Below are 17,904 nucleotides of genomic sequence, written 5' to 3' on the forward strand. Positions count from 1 at the left end.
ATTGGTATATAACATTTATATAAATTTCAGATGTATAACATTATAAATCAATATTTTATACACTACAGTGACCACCACCATAAGTCTAGTTACCATCCCCTTCACCCACTTCACCCTCCCCCCTCCTCCTACCCCTCTGGTAACCACCAATCTATTCTCTGTATCTTTGAGTTTGTCTTTGTTTTTATTTTGTTTGATTCCACATACAAATGCAATATACAGTATTTGTCTTTCTCCATCTGACTTATTTCACTTAGCATAATACTCTCAAGGTCCATCCATGTTGTCACAAATGGCAAAATTTCTTTCTTTTTTATAGCTGTATAGCATTCTGTTGTATACATGTGCTACATTTTCTTTATCTATTCATCCATTGATGGACACTTAGGTTGTTCTCATATCTTGGCTATTGTTAATTATGCTTCAGTGATCATAGGGGTGCATATACTTTCAAATCTGTGTCTTCCTGTTTCTCCAAATAAATATGCAGAACTAGAACAGCTGGATCATATGGCAGTTCTACTTTTAATTTTTTGAGGACTCTCCATACTGTTTTCCATAGTGGCTGCACCAGTTTACATTGTCACCAACAGCATATGAGGGTTCCCTTTTCTCCACATTTTCTCCAATACTTATTATTTCTGGTTGTTTTGATAATAGCCATTCTAACAAATGTGAGGTGATATCTCATTGAAGTTTAGATTTGCATTTTCCTGATGATTAGTGATGTTGAACATCTTTTCATGTGCCTGTTGGCCATCTGTATGTCGTCTTTAGAAAAATATCTATTCAGATCTTCTGTCCAGTTTTTCAGCTGTTTGTTTTTTTGTTGTTGCGTTGTGTGAGTTCTTTATATATCTTGGATATTAACCCCTTATTGGGTATATGATTTGCAAGTATCTTCTCCCATTGCCTTTTCATTTTGTTGATGGTTTCCTTCACTGTGCAGAAGCTTTTTAGTTTCATGTGGCACATTTATTTTTGCTTTTGTTTCTCTTACCTTTGGAGTCAGATCTAAAAAACATGGCTAAGACCAATATCAAGGAGGTTACCTCCTATGTTTTCTTACAGAAATTTTATAGTTTCAAGTCTTTAATCCATTTTGAGTTAATTTTTGTGTATGGTATAAGATAGTGGTCTAGTTTCATTTTTTTGCCTGTGGCTGCCCAGTTTTCCCAACACCATTTATTGAAAAGATTCTCCTTTCCCCACTGTATGTTCTTGGCCTCTTTGTTGTAAATTAGTTGTCCATGTATGTGTGGGTTTATTCCTGGACTCTCTATTATGTTCCACTGAACAGTGTGTCTGTTTTTGTACCAATACCATGTTTTGATTACTGTGGCTTTGTAGTATAGTTTGAAATCAGGGATCATGATACCTCTTTAGTCAGTTATTTGAAATTTTAATTTGTTTTACTTTTTAACCCAAATAACTACAACTCTTTTTCCACCAAACCCAAAACAAAACCCTGAAGTTGACAGCACAGGCTTAAATAGAAATAAACTCTCATAGGAGTAGTTTTTATGAAAGTCAATATAATCAATGCCTTTTCCTATCAGAAAAGGCCAAGAAATTATTGGATATTTTTAGGCTAGAGATTAAAAGTAAAATAGGAACATTGTTCTATACTAATATATAGTCATAGTACATCTATATCTTGAATAATCTGTTGATGAAACATTAAAAAAAACGATGTAACAGGGATATTTGAGCGTGAATAGGCTGAAACACTGGATTCTTCAGAAGAGGGATGCAAAGGGAATTCCCTGGCGGTCTAGTGGTTAGGATTCCATGCTTTCACTGCTGAGGGCCCAGGTTCAGTCCCTGGTTGGGGAGCTAAGATCCCACAAGCCGCACGGTGCGACCAAAGGGAAAAAAAAAAGGAAGGCAAAGATCAAAGAGATGATGGTAGGGTGCACATTCTCTCATTAGGTATATTTAACAAAAGAACTACTGTTAAAATGTGAATGGAATAGTTTTGTACAAATAAAATAGGGAGAAATTTTGACCTTTTTATAATCTCATGATAAGATGTAGCTAGACACAAAAAAGTTTAATATGGAGCCTACCCAACTGCTTCCAACCATCTCCCTTGTTTAAAATGAAAAAAAAAAGTTATTCTCCTCACCCTTCACTCTTTCCCCATCAAAGGGCCACTTAGAATAGTTGAAGGAAGGTGTTGCTAAAAAATAAATAGAAGAATTTATTAAAGAGATTTTAACAGTGGATTTGTGCCAAAGAACTTTTAGAAGCTTACCCAGGGATGATACTATATTCCTCACTGTTGTCCTTGAGTTGAAAAAGAGAACGTGTGTGTGTGTGTGTGTGTGTGTGTGTGTGTGTGTGTAATTTTTATATCAATTAATTTCAAAAAAGTATGCATTAAATAATTGTTGAATTAATTTGAATTCACCTTGTCAATGTAAATCTCCGTGCTTCCAGCCAAAACCAATCCTCAAGATAAACACGTGCACATGTGTGCACACATACACAAGATACACACACATCATGTTTCTATCGTTGCAGTATCTGCTTCTCAGGTTGACATGAGATGATGGGTAGGGATTTTGTGCATAACTAGGGTAAGATTAAGAGAGGTTATATGTTAGAAATGTTTTGGGTTAATGGCTCACCTCAGGAGACTGACATCTAGAGGGAAATCCTGCTTTTTCATAGGACATACTCTGGTGACATTGAGAATAAGAGATTCCTGTCACTCATCTGATCTATTATGATATTTTGTATAGTTTTAGGTGAATCTTTGTGTGCCATTTTGGATGTTTATGTCATCTAACGGGTTTTTCTGCAAAGAAAATACACTTTAGGTCTATACAATGTAGACCAACAATAAATGTAGTATATGACCAAATAAGAAAATTATAGTTTACAGCTAGGAAAAGAAAAAAATGGTACTAACAACAGTATATTCTTATTCAAGGGATGAACTAAAAGTATAATTCCCAAGCAAAAATATTAAATTATTGCCTATGGTAAATTTTAGCAAGACTGATAATTATATTATGGCTTAGTGTATTAATTCTCTGAAATCCTGAAATTGTATAAAATATCCAGTTAGTTTGTGTTCTTTCAAGCAAAGAACAGAGGCAATGTTATTAAATGTATTATTTTTCTAAGCAACATATGGCATTATATAAGCTACCATTTTTATTTAAATGTTTTAAGCTGAAAATAAATCCTTGTCTTCAGGTTACCTTTGTACCCAAATAGAAAGAGGGGCCAGTTTTGGACTCTTTCAAACTAAAAGAATCTTCAGAAGATATTTATTTACCACAGTCAGTCCCAAGTCGATCAGCTTATCCATGTATAGACATGAGGAATTACATGGGGGAGCTAGTTTTGGCTCCATGATTGTTGGTTTTGGCAGTGTTAATAAACAATGCCATGATTTTGAGTCAATGGGAGCTATGAAACCAAGGGTCACTCTTTCAAATAGTGCAAATAGTGCCAGTACTGCAAATAATTGGACAGAGAAGTAGGTTCTGTGGGATAAAGATGACTCTCTTGCCCCCGACCCTAAAAAGTACCTAAGATTTTTAGTTTAAAAGCCCCATTCTTAGCTTCATTGCATATTTATTTTTTGTCAGTCCCTACCATTGTTACAAAAGAATATTTTCTCCATTAAAGGTAGTCATGATATGTAGTTGCTGACCACGTTGTGTAGTAAAAGTTCCATTGGTTCTAGAAAAGTTATAATCCACCTAATAGAATTTTGTTCTCTGCTCACAGAGTATGAGAACAATAGAAGTTAATGGATAATAATGGTTTTGATGGAGCCCAGAGAAAGAACTTTATTGTTTTCTCTTTTCCACTACACTGTGGTTGTGGTAGAAAGCTGCAGGATTTGGAAGATCACCAGTAATGTCTCCTTTAAATACCTCCTGTCTCTGGGGTTGGATGCATGAGAGTATTGGTATATTACTTCCCTCACCTGTTTCTCTTAAGAGTCAGCCAGTGCAAGCCTATGCAGAGGACGGAAAAGTAAAGAGCTTCCTTGCTTCCATGTTAAATTATCTCCTCATCTGCATTTCCCTGTGCTCTAGCAGAAAAGCCAGGCTCTCTACTGGCCATAGGAATTAACAGCAAGCTAAAAGGCAGTATTTATAATAATGATGTTAAGCTGCCCTGCTAAATATATTATCTGCCTCAAGGGAACTTGCCATTTTATGACTCAGAGCTAGACCCATTTATCTGTTATTGTTCTTAGGGACCAGGTGATGAAGGGAGGAGAGCACAGGGTGGTCTTTAGAGTTAGAAGGACTTATGTTTGAGCCTTAGATTTTTAATTTCTTGGCTCTGGAATCCTGGCAAGCTGCTTAGCCTCTCTGAGCCCCTTTCCTTCTGCAAAATGGGCAGAATCCATTTTTCCCATAGGACTATCAGAGGATGACTTAAAACCGTGTGTAAAATAGTTGACTGGCAGGGTGCTTGACATAAAGGTACTGTTAATAAATGTTAGTTTTATCTTTCCTTCTCCTTTCTTCCTTTGTGGGGTTTTTTTTTTTTTTTTTTTTTGGTGGTACGCGGGCCTCTCACTGTTGTGGGCTCTCCTGTTGCGGAGCACAAGCTCTGGACGCTCAGGCTCAGCGGCCATGGCTCACGGGCCCAGCCGCTCCGCGGCATGTGGGATCTTCCCAGACCGGGGCACGAACCCGTGTCCCCTGCATCGGCAGGCGGACTCTCAACCACTGCACCACCAGGGAAGCCCTCCTCTGTTGTTTTAAGGCCCTTTATAGTATTAGTTTTAATATCTTTTCGCTTTTTTTTCCTTGTATTTATGCCTACATTTTTAGCTTGATATTATTTAGCTTTGAGTTCTATACTTTTGCATTATATAGACATTTTAAAAACTTCATTAATTGTGAAAGATACTCACTATAAAGCATGTTTATTTGAATAATTATTATAGCTTGACTGCAGTGCTTACAGTGGCTAACGGTCAGATGCTAGCTAATGCCAGTGAAGTATGATTAGTATATGGAATAAATATTATTTTATCCCCAAATCAGAACTCTTGGAATCAGCAATTTTTACTACTTCAAATGTGTAAGTGATCTTTTTGTTTCTAATAATTTTTTCCCTGACGACTAGAAAGTATTCCTAAGTATAGAAGAAAATAAAAATTACCTGCTGTTATCTTGTAAAAAGATAACCACTGTTAACATTTTGGCATGTATTCTACAAGTCATCTTTTTCTATGCATTTATGACACTTATTTTTAAGCCTAATTTGTAAGCTTTGTGTTTTTTTAAATAAGATTTTATATTAGCTAGAAAATTTAAAACCAGAAGAATTTTTAAAAGCATTCAACATTCATTCACCCCTTACAAGTCTATAAATAGAAGAAATTGTTGAGCAAGTTGAAGTTATCTAGTAATTCTTCATGACTGCCAAATGGAACTCAGTAACCTTTTACTGTGAATACAGTACCACCTAAAGACCCAGCACTGATCTGCTGCTGGAAAGAACACTCAGCATTTCTTTCTTTCATAAATGCTAGTTATGTATTTGTTTCAGTAAAGATGTTTTATTGATTTACAACCACTAAGGGATATGTGTAAATGATGAATCTGGTGCCACTGAATTTTTAATTTGCATTTTTTATTTCCATAAGTAGTTAAAAAAATATGTTTTCTGTAAGTGAGAAACAAATATATATATCCAATAAATGAAGATGCATGATTTAGCCAGAAATGGATAGTGTCTAACTTTTAAAACCATTCTCCTTAAGAATTTTTTTCTGAAGATGCAGCACTATATTGAAAATTCTGAGATTTGGGGTCTAGGCCAGATTCTTCCAATTAACCAGCATTATGGAAGTAGACAAATCATTCAGTCTCTGGATTAATTTGCTAATGTCTGTTTTATTTCATAGAACTGAAAATAAAGGTGGTTTTGTTTTAATATACTTTTATTTCAGTTAATTTGTGTACATGATAATAAATCAAGTAGTCCAGAAGAGTCTGGGATGGAAAATAACCTCCTCCCCCTGTACCCCCCAAGCCCCAGGCTACCATTTCACCATACGTTTTCATTTCTTCTGGTGGTTATCTTAAAAAGAGAATGTCTGTTAGTCCCTACTGTGAAAGATAAGGCACATATAGCAACCTCTTGCTTACTCCTTTTTCTTCCATTCATTGTTACATTTTATTTTATTTCTTCTATTTATCATTTCTTTATATAAAATGGTTATACTCTGATTTTTTGTTCCTTTTCTTTAGTCAGTATCTTAATTCTCTTCTATGTAAGGTAAAGGTATTAGCCTCCCTGCCCTTCACTCTATCAGTTCTTCATCTGCTATTTTCTGACAGCTACAGAGGCCTCTGTCTCTACTTTGTACCAGTTGCTCTCTAGAATTTCTGTGTAGCTGTTAACCTAGGACTTTCCTTCTCTGCTGTCCGGGGTTGGGAACTGTTTCCTGGATTCTGCGTGGTTTTTTTTGCTTCACTGGTTGGTTTTGCTAAACTGCCTCGGTAATTTCCTCCTATTTAAGTCCTTGCATATCATGAAATACCTTCTTCTGTCCTCATGTTTGATTGATAGTTTAGCTGGTTATAATAATTCTAGGTTGAATGGTTTTTCTCTGACAATTTTTATTGCATTCCTCCATTGTCTTCTGGCATCCAGGTTTCAGGATCTGTTTTTTATTCCTTAATATCCTAAAATGTCACGGGATGTGTGGAGATGTAAGCTTTTATTTCATTCACTTAGCTCTTTACTCAGTGGTCGTTTTCTGTCAAAGCAGAAATTCAGCACAGGAAAATTCTCTTTTATTATTTTTTAGATAATTTTCTTCCCCCTACTTTTCTATTCTCTTTCTTGGACTCTCATTAACTAGATTGGTCTTCTATATCTATTATCCTTTCCTTCATTTCCTATCTCTTTATCTTTTTTTGTTCCCTGTTTTGGGAGAATTTCTAAATTTTATTTTCAGTACTTCTAGAGAATATTTTATTAGTTGTATTTTTTAATTTTTAAGGAATCACTTCTGTTTTAAAAGTGTTCCTTTTTCCTAGAATACAGTTCTCTCTCTCTTTTTTTTTAATGGATATATCTTTCAAACCTCCCTGAGGTACTAGAGGGTTTTTTAAAGAAGGTATTTTCTGTTTCTTGAATTATCTCTATTACTCTCGAATAGGCTTTTTGTTTCTTTGTTTTTCTCATTCTCTTTTAACAAAGAGGACCTGGAACGCTGATAAAGGTTTACTCTGCTACTGTATAAATACCCTATTTTTTTATAGTTTTTTTTCCCCTTAGTAGGAAGCTGACTGGAATTTTTTTAAAATTTGGGAGGCATTTTGCCTAGGATTCTTCACCTTAGAGTGAGCAGGTATGGAGCTATCCATGAGATTGTGGTTTCCTCTCTTCAGGGCTGACTTCATGGATGTGTAACCTGTGCTGTTGCACAGGGTCTCGAGTTTAGAAGGGTCCTGCATGTGGGTTGGTCCTCTGCTGGCGTCTTGAAATTCTTAATAATTTCTGAACAAGAGACCCCACATTTCCATTTTGCACTGAGCTCCACGAATTGTGTAGCCTTTTCTGCCTCTCTTTCCATTGTCATGACACTGTGCCAGAATGAGGAGGAATTTTTCCCCCCTCCCTCCTTCCTGCTCTCTCTCTTTCCACCTATACCCGGAGCCTCAGCTCTCCCCTTAAAAGTTCTCTCATTATGGAAAATGTTTGTGCTCTGTAGTTAGGGGATCACTGGCACAGTTGTTTCAGAAATCTTCAGTTACTTTCCCTGTTTTCCATCCCATTTCTTATTTCTGTCCTCTCTCATATGCACAGCTGGACCTCTCTCTAATGCACAGCTGACTCCCAGCTCCGCTATAGTTCCCTGGTAGCATATAATGGGCAGTTGCTTTCTCTTCTCTATTTAATCAGCTTTCTGTCTTCTAGAAAATATCCCTTGATGAATTCCTCCATACACCTTCATTTTCTCTGTTGTTAAATATTTTATTCCTTTTGTAATTCTGTGCTTTTTGTATCACTTATATCTCAGGATCAATGGGAAGCAAACACATAAACTTAGTCTACCATCTTGATTTTGAACAACTTGTTTCCTTCTCTTTGAAGTAAAGTGATTGGATGAGTCCATCTCTAAGGTCCACATATCTAAAATTTGTTATTAAGTGTTACACAGCTGTAAAGTCCCAACCTAAACTTCGATTTATTCATTCTGGTACCTTATTTTCTCATTTAGCTCTTCCTGTTTATGTTCTTTGGTTCATACTTTTTTCCTGAGTTAAGTATATAAATGTACATGTCCTTTGACTTCACTGAAAACTGCTAAGGAGAACTTTAATAGTCAAAGTACAATCATAGGCTTTAATCACCCTTTTATGTGACACAAGAAAGAATTGTATTAAAAATACAAAAAAGGGGCTTTCCTGGTGGCACGGTGGATGAGAGTCTGCCTGCCGATGCAGGGGACACTTGTATGTGCCCTGGTCCGGGAGGATCCCACATGCTGCGGAGCGGCTGGGCCCGTGAGCCATGGCCACTGAGCCTGTGTGTCCAGAGCCTGTGCTCCGCAACAGGAGAGGCCACAACAGTGAGAGGCCCGTGTACCACAAAAAAACAAACAAACAAATACAAAAAAGGTTGTATTTTTTAAATTGTGACATAGGTAGCGTTGAATACATTTTAGTTCTTTCCTTATCAAATGAAAACATAACCACATATTTATTGTATATATATATGCTTACAAATTGTCTTATCTTATTGGTATATTAATTTTTAAATAATAATGATAACGTATAATATTGATCTGATGATTTATTGACTATAACATACAAAAATTGTATAATGTGAGCAATGATGAAAACATCACAAGTCTTATGACTTACATGGTGTTCGTGTGTTAAATGTTGTTGACTGACTTTTATTGACTGAGTTACTAAACCTTAGCTAAATTTCATCTTGACTCTATGACTTTTATATCTCACATACAATTTTATACCTTTACATACAATTTGAAAGATTTTGGGAAAAATAGTTGAATAAAATAACTGTGGTGATTGGATAATTTTACTATTCCAAAGAAAATTTATTGGAAGTTAAATCTAGAAAGGACTTAGAGATTATCTAGAGTCTAGTCCAGTCTTCTAGAAGAATGGTCTGGCTAACACAGCTGCCAGCCCACTGCTTACTGGGGTTAATTGCAATAATCTGCCTGGCTAGTTAAGTGTCTTCTTCCTCCATTTCTGCTTGTGGTTTCTCCTTTACTCATTGCATGTTTGGCGAAGAGGACAACTTCCCATATGGAGGGCCACCTTTGGTGTAGGCTATACCAGATGTTCAACTGCCACTAATAAATAGATTTTGAGTTTCATTGACCTAATATAATAAGGTTAAATCCATGTTTCTGGGTAAATACCTTTTTCTAAAAAAAAAAAAAAAAGTAGTGCTTAAATATTACATAGTTTATTACTGGAATTTGAAAAGTAAATTAGATCATTTAAAAAACAGTATTTTAAGGCTCTTTAAACTTAATTTTATTAATCATTATTATTTTAAGGAATTAATATTTAACTAATTTAGTTCTTAATATCTTAAAAGAATAAGCCAGTACCATGTATTTAGTACAAAACTTCAGCAGGGGCTGATATGTATTTAAATTAAGACCAATGATTTGGTTTTTGCTTTGACTTGTCACTTCTTAGAGGAGAAAATATATTTAAATGCTTAATTGTAAGATGACTTAGTGTGCCATCTTTCCTTGAGTAATTTATTTTAAGCTGCATTAGAGGATGTGGAAGCATAGTGGCGTATCCTTTCTAAGCATCTTCAGAGTCATTTATTCAGTATAATTTTCTATGTGTAAAGAAATAGACATTTTATTTCTTTTTGTATTAAAATCACTTGGGAGAGATACTTGTTAAAAATTCAGATTCCAGTGCTTGCCTCTAGACCTAACTGAACTAAAATTTCTGGAGCTTAGAAATCTACCTATTTTTGCTTAAAATTTGAGAATAACTGTTCTCCAGGAAAGAACCCTTTCAATGGGCTGGTGTTTTCTATATTTGCTGGTTCAGCAGACATTTAGTAACTGCTAAAGTTCTCAGTATTTTAATGCTGACTAGACAACTTAATTAGGTAGACAAAAGTTTGGAGGAGGATTTATCTGATTAGTGTGGGTGTAAAAACTCACCTGTAAATCTTCAAAATAAAATGATAGTCACATTTATGTGATTGATTAATGCCTTTAAATTATAGCAGCACACAGTCAGCTTGCTTGCCTTATAGTGTATTTTGCTTTGCTACTTTAAACGCCGCTTCTGTCGTTATTGGAATACATTTTCCTTTTTTATTTGATTGCCTGTCTGACTTCCTTCTCAGACTAACAGCAATGATCACGCAGCCATGTCGGTAAGTAGATACAAGCTAAAGCTAGCATGCGAATTAGAAAATAATGAACTTTCTGCAGGCTTATTTTTCTCTGCATAGGTGTTTATGGTAAATTCTAATTGTTTTGGCAGTGTTCTTGTTACATTTGTAGTTTTATGGAAACCAAAGTTTGAAGATAATACTAGTAGTTTTGGTGAAGCAGTCAAGATTCTCTGGGACTTGATTGTGAAAGTTAATATCATGATGTGTCTGTGGTGAGGGCAGTGCTTTGGGAAAGCTCTTTGTGGTCACCTCATGCATGACAGGCCACACTTTGGAGATATTTTCCTTATCTGCAAATGAGTTCAATAAGAGTGTATAGCCTGTAGATTTTTGTGAGGGTTAAATGAGGTAGTATAACATGAAATGTTTAGAAAAGTGCCTGACATAAAATAAACACTCAAAAAAATTAGTTGTTATTATTACTTGTTTGTAAGACTATTTATGCTTTTCCTGAATGCTTTTTCTCTACAACACTTACCCAAACTCTACTTCTAAAAATCCAACTCAGTGCATAACACAGTGTGGTTCATGACCCAATGCAAATGTTTCTTTTTCACTCTGAGCCTAGTATTGTTCTCCTGAATTGCCTTAGCTTCTACCCTTTTTTAATGGCTTCATCACATTTTGCTTTTTATTGTATTTGTTCATCCTTTCCACCTCCAATTATAAGCTCTTGACGGCCAAAATAAGAACTCAAATGTTGTTTAAGTATAGATATCGAAAATTATTCTTATTTTTAAAAAAATCTCATCTAGCATTTGAAATTTAAATGTTCCTAACCTATATTTTGTCCGTTTTGTTCTTATTTCTATTATCGAAGTTCAAATTTTGATTATTGTAATTGTCTTCTAATTAGTCTCTGCCAATAGTCTCTCTTTATTGCAGTTCATCCTACATATCAAAGCCAAATAATCCTTTCCAAAGCACAGTTTAATCTTATTTTCTGTATTCAAAAACTTCAGGGTCTCTCACTTATCTACTGAATTAAGTAAAAATTCCACAGGCTAACAAATAAATGATCTCAGCCTCTTTCTGATACATTTCTTTCCATGATTCAACAAGGGCATTTAAAGTGGAAAGTTCACTGTGTCCTGGATCTAGCTTCAAGTTTCTATCTTGTCTTCATTTATAACTGTAAAAATCATGGATCTCTTCCAAAAGACATCTTTAATGTTACCTCTTTCATGAAGCTTTTGCTAATTCTGTTTAACCATATGTTGATACTTTGTGCCACTTTCATGGTACTATTTATATTTTGTCTTGTACTATGGTTGTAGACTTGCCTTCTTTCTGCTATTGGAATTTAATCTGTTTATGTTAGGAACTATATCTACTCATCATTGTATCTTCTGTAGCACCTAAACAGTGTGTTACATAGAGTAAGTGCTTGATAAGTATTTTTAAAAGTTAATATGAGAGAAATAGTGAAGAAATGGACTACTATAAAAGTCATTTTCTTTTTTTTTTTTTAATTTATTTATTTTTGACTGTTGGGTCTTCGTTGCTGTGTGCGGGCTTTTCTCTAGTTGTGGTGAACGGGGGCTACTCTTTGTTGTGGTGTGTGGACTTCTCATTGTGGTGACTTCTCTTGTTGTGGAGCACGGGCTCTAGGTGCGTGGGCTTCAGTAGTTGTGGTGCACGGGCTTCAGTAGTTGTGGCTCTTGGGCTCTAGAGCGCAGGCTCAGTAGTTGTGGTGCACGGGCTTAGTTGCTTCGCGGCATGTGGGATCTTCCTGGACCAGGGCTCAAACCCATGTCCCCTGCATTGGCAGGCGGATTCTTAACCACTGCGCTACCAGGGAAGCCCAAAAGTCATTTTCTTATATGGTTAAAAAGTGTGAAAAATATACTGCAGGGAGTTCCCTGGTGGCCTAGTGGTTAAGATTCTGGTCTTTCACTGCCGGGGCCCGGGTTCAGTCCCTGGTCGGGGAACTGAGATCCTGCAAGCTGTGCAGCGCAGACAAGAAAAAAAAACGTACACTGCAAAAATCAGAATTTTTGAATCAAGAAATTTATTTGTCAAATATAGAATACTTTCTAGTTTTGAAGAGAAAGTTTGCAGTCTATTATTTACAGACAGTAATTTAGAAAATGTCAGTATGAGTGTGATTTAGTAAAGATGTTATCAGTACTGATTAGAAATATTTGAAAGAATAATATAATTCATATCACAACTCTCTAGATGCAACTATAAATTTTGAAGAGTGATTAAAATAAAATAAAAGAACCTACGGCACCAAAATAACTTGCAAATTGCCAACACTGAGGACAAACACTTTGACTCACGGAAGAGACAGACCCTCGTGCTTTCACTTGACCTTTTTGCTTATTAAATGAATGTAGTAGTTGTTAAGTACTTATTAAGCATGCTAACAGGTTTCCTGCAGATAGACCATATGCATATTCAAAATGCAGAAGTGAAACTAACCCTGCCATCCAGTAAAAACCCTCAAATTGTTTCTTGTCCTGTGTTTAAGAAGGAGGGATAGATTTTGGGATCAGTTTTAGATAAATATTCATGAGAAATTTAGAAAGATTTGGCACTTGAATGTCCAGTGTTTTGAAAAAATTACTTATATGAGATAATTCTTTCTGTGGTGATAAATGAGGTATTTCTGTGACACATTTTGACCTTCATTTCCATACATTTATAATAAGTTACTTCCAAGTACACAGAAATCAACAAGAGCAAACCATTGACAGTATATCAGTACATTGGAGAGAGAGAACTTTGCGAGAAAATGTAAATGAAAAAGTTGAAAACAGTCAAAGCCCACTATTAGAAATAGAATTTATATTTTTTCTTAAGCTTTTTCATAATTGTAATAAAACAGTTGTTTTCACTGCTGGAAGTTAATTGTAAAAAAAAAAGAATCTTGCTTTTTAGTTGAAAATGAACATACTTGAATTTTATAACTTTAATCCTTTTAGGTATTAAGTTGCTGTCTCTATTAGCTAAATGCTGACTAATCTTGGTGAGAAATTTAATTTCATAAGTTTGTAAGTCTTATGTGTGTATATAGCATAGCATACTTAAATATTTCCCTGCTGTCAAAGGTCGTAGAAAACGGTATTTTGAATTGCTCTTAATCAGGGCATAGTTGGAAGAAGTAGTGGTAATAGAAGGCTTTTAGAAGGAAACAGCATGGGAGTTTTAGTAGGAAGCCAGTGGACTAGGAGAGAATTACAAGAACGACCTGTAACAGAACAGGGACATATAAACGGAAATAAGTAAAGTGGACTCTGGGACTTCCCTGGTGGTCCAGTGGGTAAGACTGCACTTCCAGTTCAGGGGGCCTGGGTTTGATTCCTGGTCAGGGAACTAGATTCTGCATGCTGCAACTAAGAGTTCGCATGCCGCAACAAAGAGTCCACATGCTGCAACTAAGAGTGCGCATGCAGCAACTAAGACCCTGCGGAGCCTAAATAAATAAATATTTTAAAATAATAATAATAAAAAATAAAGTGGACTCTTCCCAGCCTATACAAATACACACAGTATTAGTACATACATGCGTGTGCACACTTACAAATACCCTATAACTTTACTCTTTAACGGCTGTAGATGAAATAAACTACACCATTGATGCATGCTTTATGAGCAAAGGATCATTTTGAACAGGAGGATTCAGTATTAAAAACAAATGAAAATGTACCACTATCAGTTTCACTACCAGGTGGCAGCAGAGAATTCATGTTTAGAAAGTTACTTGAATTTTTGCAGATAGGAATAAGTTCTAGGAATGCAAATGTTATCTTTCCCTTTAACCTGTGTTACACAATAGCAAGAAAAAAATAGAAGATAGTTCTCTCCCCGCCACACCCCCGCTTTCCCCCCCCCCCCCAGTTAAATAGGCAAAAGTCGAGATGGGGGAGGAAAAGAGACTAAAATATGTGGATAAGAGATTGTTTGAGTTGGAATTTATGTTTTATTGTAAGCAGATGAAGATAGCGAAAAGGAGGTCAGATCCCCTGGAGAAAAAGAAAGGAGATGGTAGGGAAAGATGTTGGAGTCAGAAGTTTCCTGTGCAAGCCAGGGTCTGGTGAGGCTAGAGAGCCCCTACTTTTTTTTTTTCTTCTCTGTACGGAACAGACAGGAATGGATAAGGGTGAGGATAGAGCTGATGGGAGAGGTAGAACTGCTTTGGTGAATTCATATTTACAGAATGTTTGCAGGTCAGGTAGAGAAGACAAAATGCAACAGGCCAAGATGCTGATACATACCCATAAAAAGCTTATGCAAGATACTGTAATACAAAAAGTAAAGAGATTAGACTTTGCAGAGTAAAAGTCCCAACAAAAGTGCATGTTTAGATGAATATTGCACATAGGGGAGGAATTCAGAAGATAAGCAACAACATTTTAATCACTTCATTTTCTTTCATTCAGGAGACTTTAAGCCTGGTAGGGAAGCTGTCATGTTTTAAATCTTTCTACCTCTTATGGAAATTGGTGTGGTAGATGGTAGCATTGAGATTTAAAGCCTTTGTCTGTTTGGAAACAAGAGGGGGGCAGTTGACCTACTTATTTTTCACTCTCAGGGTATTGTTGAATGTCATTTGCAAGATTGTCTTTAGAAAAAAAAAGGTAAGTAGGTAACTTACCTTGTTTGCTCCCTCTTCCTGAAACTGAGCGGGGCCCTGTGAGGCTCCCGGGCATGGAGGCCTCTTTTTTTGTCCCCCATTTCTTGTAGGCAAGACTCCAGCCTCCATGACCCTGCCGGAGTTCCAAAGGGCGGACTTGAACAGTTGCTAATCAAGGGAGGAGCAGCCAAGAAACCACCTGAGGCCAGATTAAAGGGACCACAGATGCTCCTCAAGATTAGGAGACCACCTGAGACCCTGCACACACCCTAGTCTTGTCAGCAACCCCACCCTTCGGAAGCATTGTTATAAAACTCCTTATCAAATCCTCCTGGGTTGGGACACATAGTTTTTCAAGGCAGGAGACTGCTGTGTCCCCCTTTGCCTGGCAAAATATTCATATAAAGCTATCCTTTTCTCCTTCACCCAAAACTCTGTCTTCGAGATTTGGTTCAGCACCGGTGTACAGAGAAGCTGAGCTTTCGGCATCACTCCTTTGTATGAGTTTTGTTTTGTTTTAATATGTATCCTCCCCTCACATGATACATTTCCCTGAGTCTTTTTAAACTCCTATCCCAGGTACCCCCTCAACTGGAAGTGACTCTAACAGTATTTACCCCAGCCACATTCCCACAATCTAGGATTTAGCCCAGTGAAGTTACGTGTTCAAAAAGCCCTTAACATTCTGGATGAGTATACCCAAAACCTTTGAAAATTCCCAAATATGAGAATACTGCTGTGCCATGTAATTTCTTTCAGAAATGGTATAAAACATAATTGAAAACTGTAGACTTTAGCGAGAGTTACTTTATCCATGTCAGCTAACAGAAGACAGCAAAGCCACATTGACTTGGGGAGGTTGGGACTTTGACTGCATTCAGTCTGAGTGGTTCCTCCCTGCCCAATACCTGTTTCACAGAGCAAGTAATTCAAATGTGTGCCTCAGCAAATGAAGCCCTACTTGTACTGGATTCTCAGAGTCATTCTTAAAAGGTTGAAACCTAAACATAAATCCTTGAATGACAAAGACCTGCTCTGTGCTGTTTATATATACATGGCTATGTTTATAATGTATTAGCCACCTCTTGGCTTGGGTGACATTTGTCCATTTTACTAATGATCATGTGGAAATGAAACTATGTAACTTCAGGTTGGGACTTGAACCCACGGGCCAGGACTTGAACCTGGCCAAAACCCAGATTGGGACTTGAACCCAAGGTCTTTTAACTGAGATCACATGCCTGGTCTTAGGACTTAATGAGGCTCAGGCTCTTGATGTCTCATCACAGAAAGAATTCAGTGAGCGACAAAGTGATAGGTAGGAAGTGATTTATTAGAGAGAAACACACTCCACAGACAGAGTGTGGGCCATCTCAGAAGGTAAGAAAGGTACCAGGGTATGGGGGTTGTCAGTTTTTATAGAGGTGGGTAATTTCATAGGCTAATGAGTGGGAAGAGTATTCCAGCTATTTTGAGGAAGGGGTGGGGATTTCTAGGAATTGGGCTACCACCCACTTTTTGACCCTTATGGTAGGCCTTGGAACTGTCATGGCGCCTGTGGGTGTGTCAATTAGGTTGCTTATGTGTTACAGTGAGCTATACTGAGGCTCAAGGTCTAGTAGAAGTCTACTGGTCCACCATCTTGGACCTAGTTGGTTCTAATCAGTTTATGTCGTGTCCTTGGGCTCTGTCATTCTTTTAAAGGTTGTGCCCTGCCCCCTTCCCTCCTGTTTCAGAAATAATCTATGTTGTCTAACCTGTTAGTGATTCTGACAACTTCTTTGTAAATTTTAAGTCATACTGGGGTTGTGAAATAGTACATTTTAATGATTATATTAGCCCTAATACTCTAAGCTGGGTTCTTATGTAAAAAAATGAGGCTATGACTCTGCTATCACAGAGATGTTGCTTTGATAACAGTTCCTGGGATACTTCGGCTTTTCAATCAATTCTTGTGGCTTGACCATAGTATTCAGTCACCATGTGGAAACTTCTCTTGTATTTCTTACATTTGCCAAGTGAGAAAGTTATAGGGTCTTGATATTTTATTGCTTCCCTACTTAAACATGTACCGAATTGCCCAATTTGCTGTTATGAAGTAGATTTAAGAGGTAGGAAAAATCTGTCAGTTCCTACATAGTACAAACTAGCTCCCTCTTTGTGCTATTTCGGACAAGAGTGCATGCAGCTTTTACCGTTTTATCCAGATTTCTGGTATAATCAGTAGATTCAAAACCTTGACCTCTTCTAGACTTTCACTGCTCTACTTGTCCTTGCATTCTCTTTCTGCCTTTTAAAGTTAGGAGGAGTTTGAAGATGTCATGGGACTGCCATGACAGCAACAATGATACTTGCAGAAAGCTAAAAATCTGGGTGTTACATGTCATCAAAGGCCACATTCAAAAGATTGTTTAAAAAAAAGAAAAAGGCCACCAAAGTTTGATGAGACCTATGGTTGGGATAAGGAAGCTGGGATAAGGCATGAAATAGAAATGTGCCATATATTACAAGTGACCTGAAGTTTTCCAAGTTTGGGGAATTTTTTTTCCAACCTTGCGATACTTCTGTTTTATTTAATCCGTGTGTGTGTGTGTGTGTGTGTGTGTGTGTGTGTGTGTGTGTGTGTGTCCGTGTCCCGAGAGCAAGCCTTTGTGTTATGTCTTGTATCCTTATGATTGAGAATTGTTTAGAGGAGAAAAGCCTCAGACGGGAAAAAGGGAATTCATAATTGACTATGGGAATTGTGGTTAACTGATGTGATACCCAGTTCTCTGGGAGCTAGAGCTACTTAGATGAGGACAGAGAGAGTATGAGAGGAATAGAGAGGTGTAAAGGAGGTTCTTTAGAGAATGTTAGGGGTGTTAGAATAAGTATATTTTGATAGACCTATGAATTTTGGGGGCATAATCTCA

At 36.8% G+C, this 17,904-nt stretch overlaps 1 protein-coding gene across 5 annotated transcripts in view; it reads left to right on the forward strand.

The window, feature by feature from the left end:
* The window catches only part of EXOC6 (exocyst complex component 6), a 205,402-nt gene that overhangs the window by 128,869 nt on the left and 58,629 nt on the right, over nucleotides 1–17,904 (forward strand). For 3 of the 5 annotated variants that reach the window (XM_060126179.1, XM_060126180.1, XM_060126183.1), the window contains exon 19: nucleotides 10,360–10,389. The exons of the other annotated variants lie outside the window; for them this stretch is intronic. In XM_060126179.1, the coding sequence (XP_059982162.1) occupies nucleotides 10,360–10,389 (30 nt within the window). The remainder of the gene's footprint in view (nucleotides 1–10,359; nucleotides 10,390–17,904) is intronic. 5 annotated transcript variants of the gene reach the window in all.

This window comes from Lagenorhynchus albirostris, chromosome 16 (assembly GCF_949774975.1).
Source record: "Lagenorhynchus albirostris chromosome 16, mLagAlb1.1, whole genome shotgun sequence".
Classification (NCBI taxonomy): domain Eukaryota; kingdom Metazoa; phylum Chordata; class Mammalia; order Artiodactyla; family Delphinidae; genus Lagenorhynchus; species Lagenorhynchus albirostris.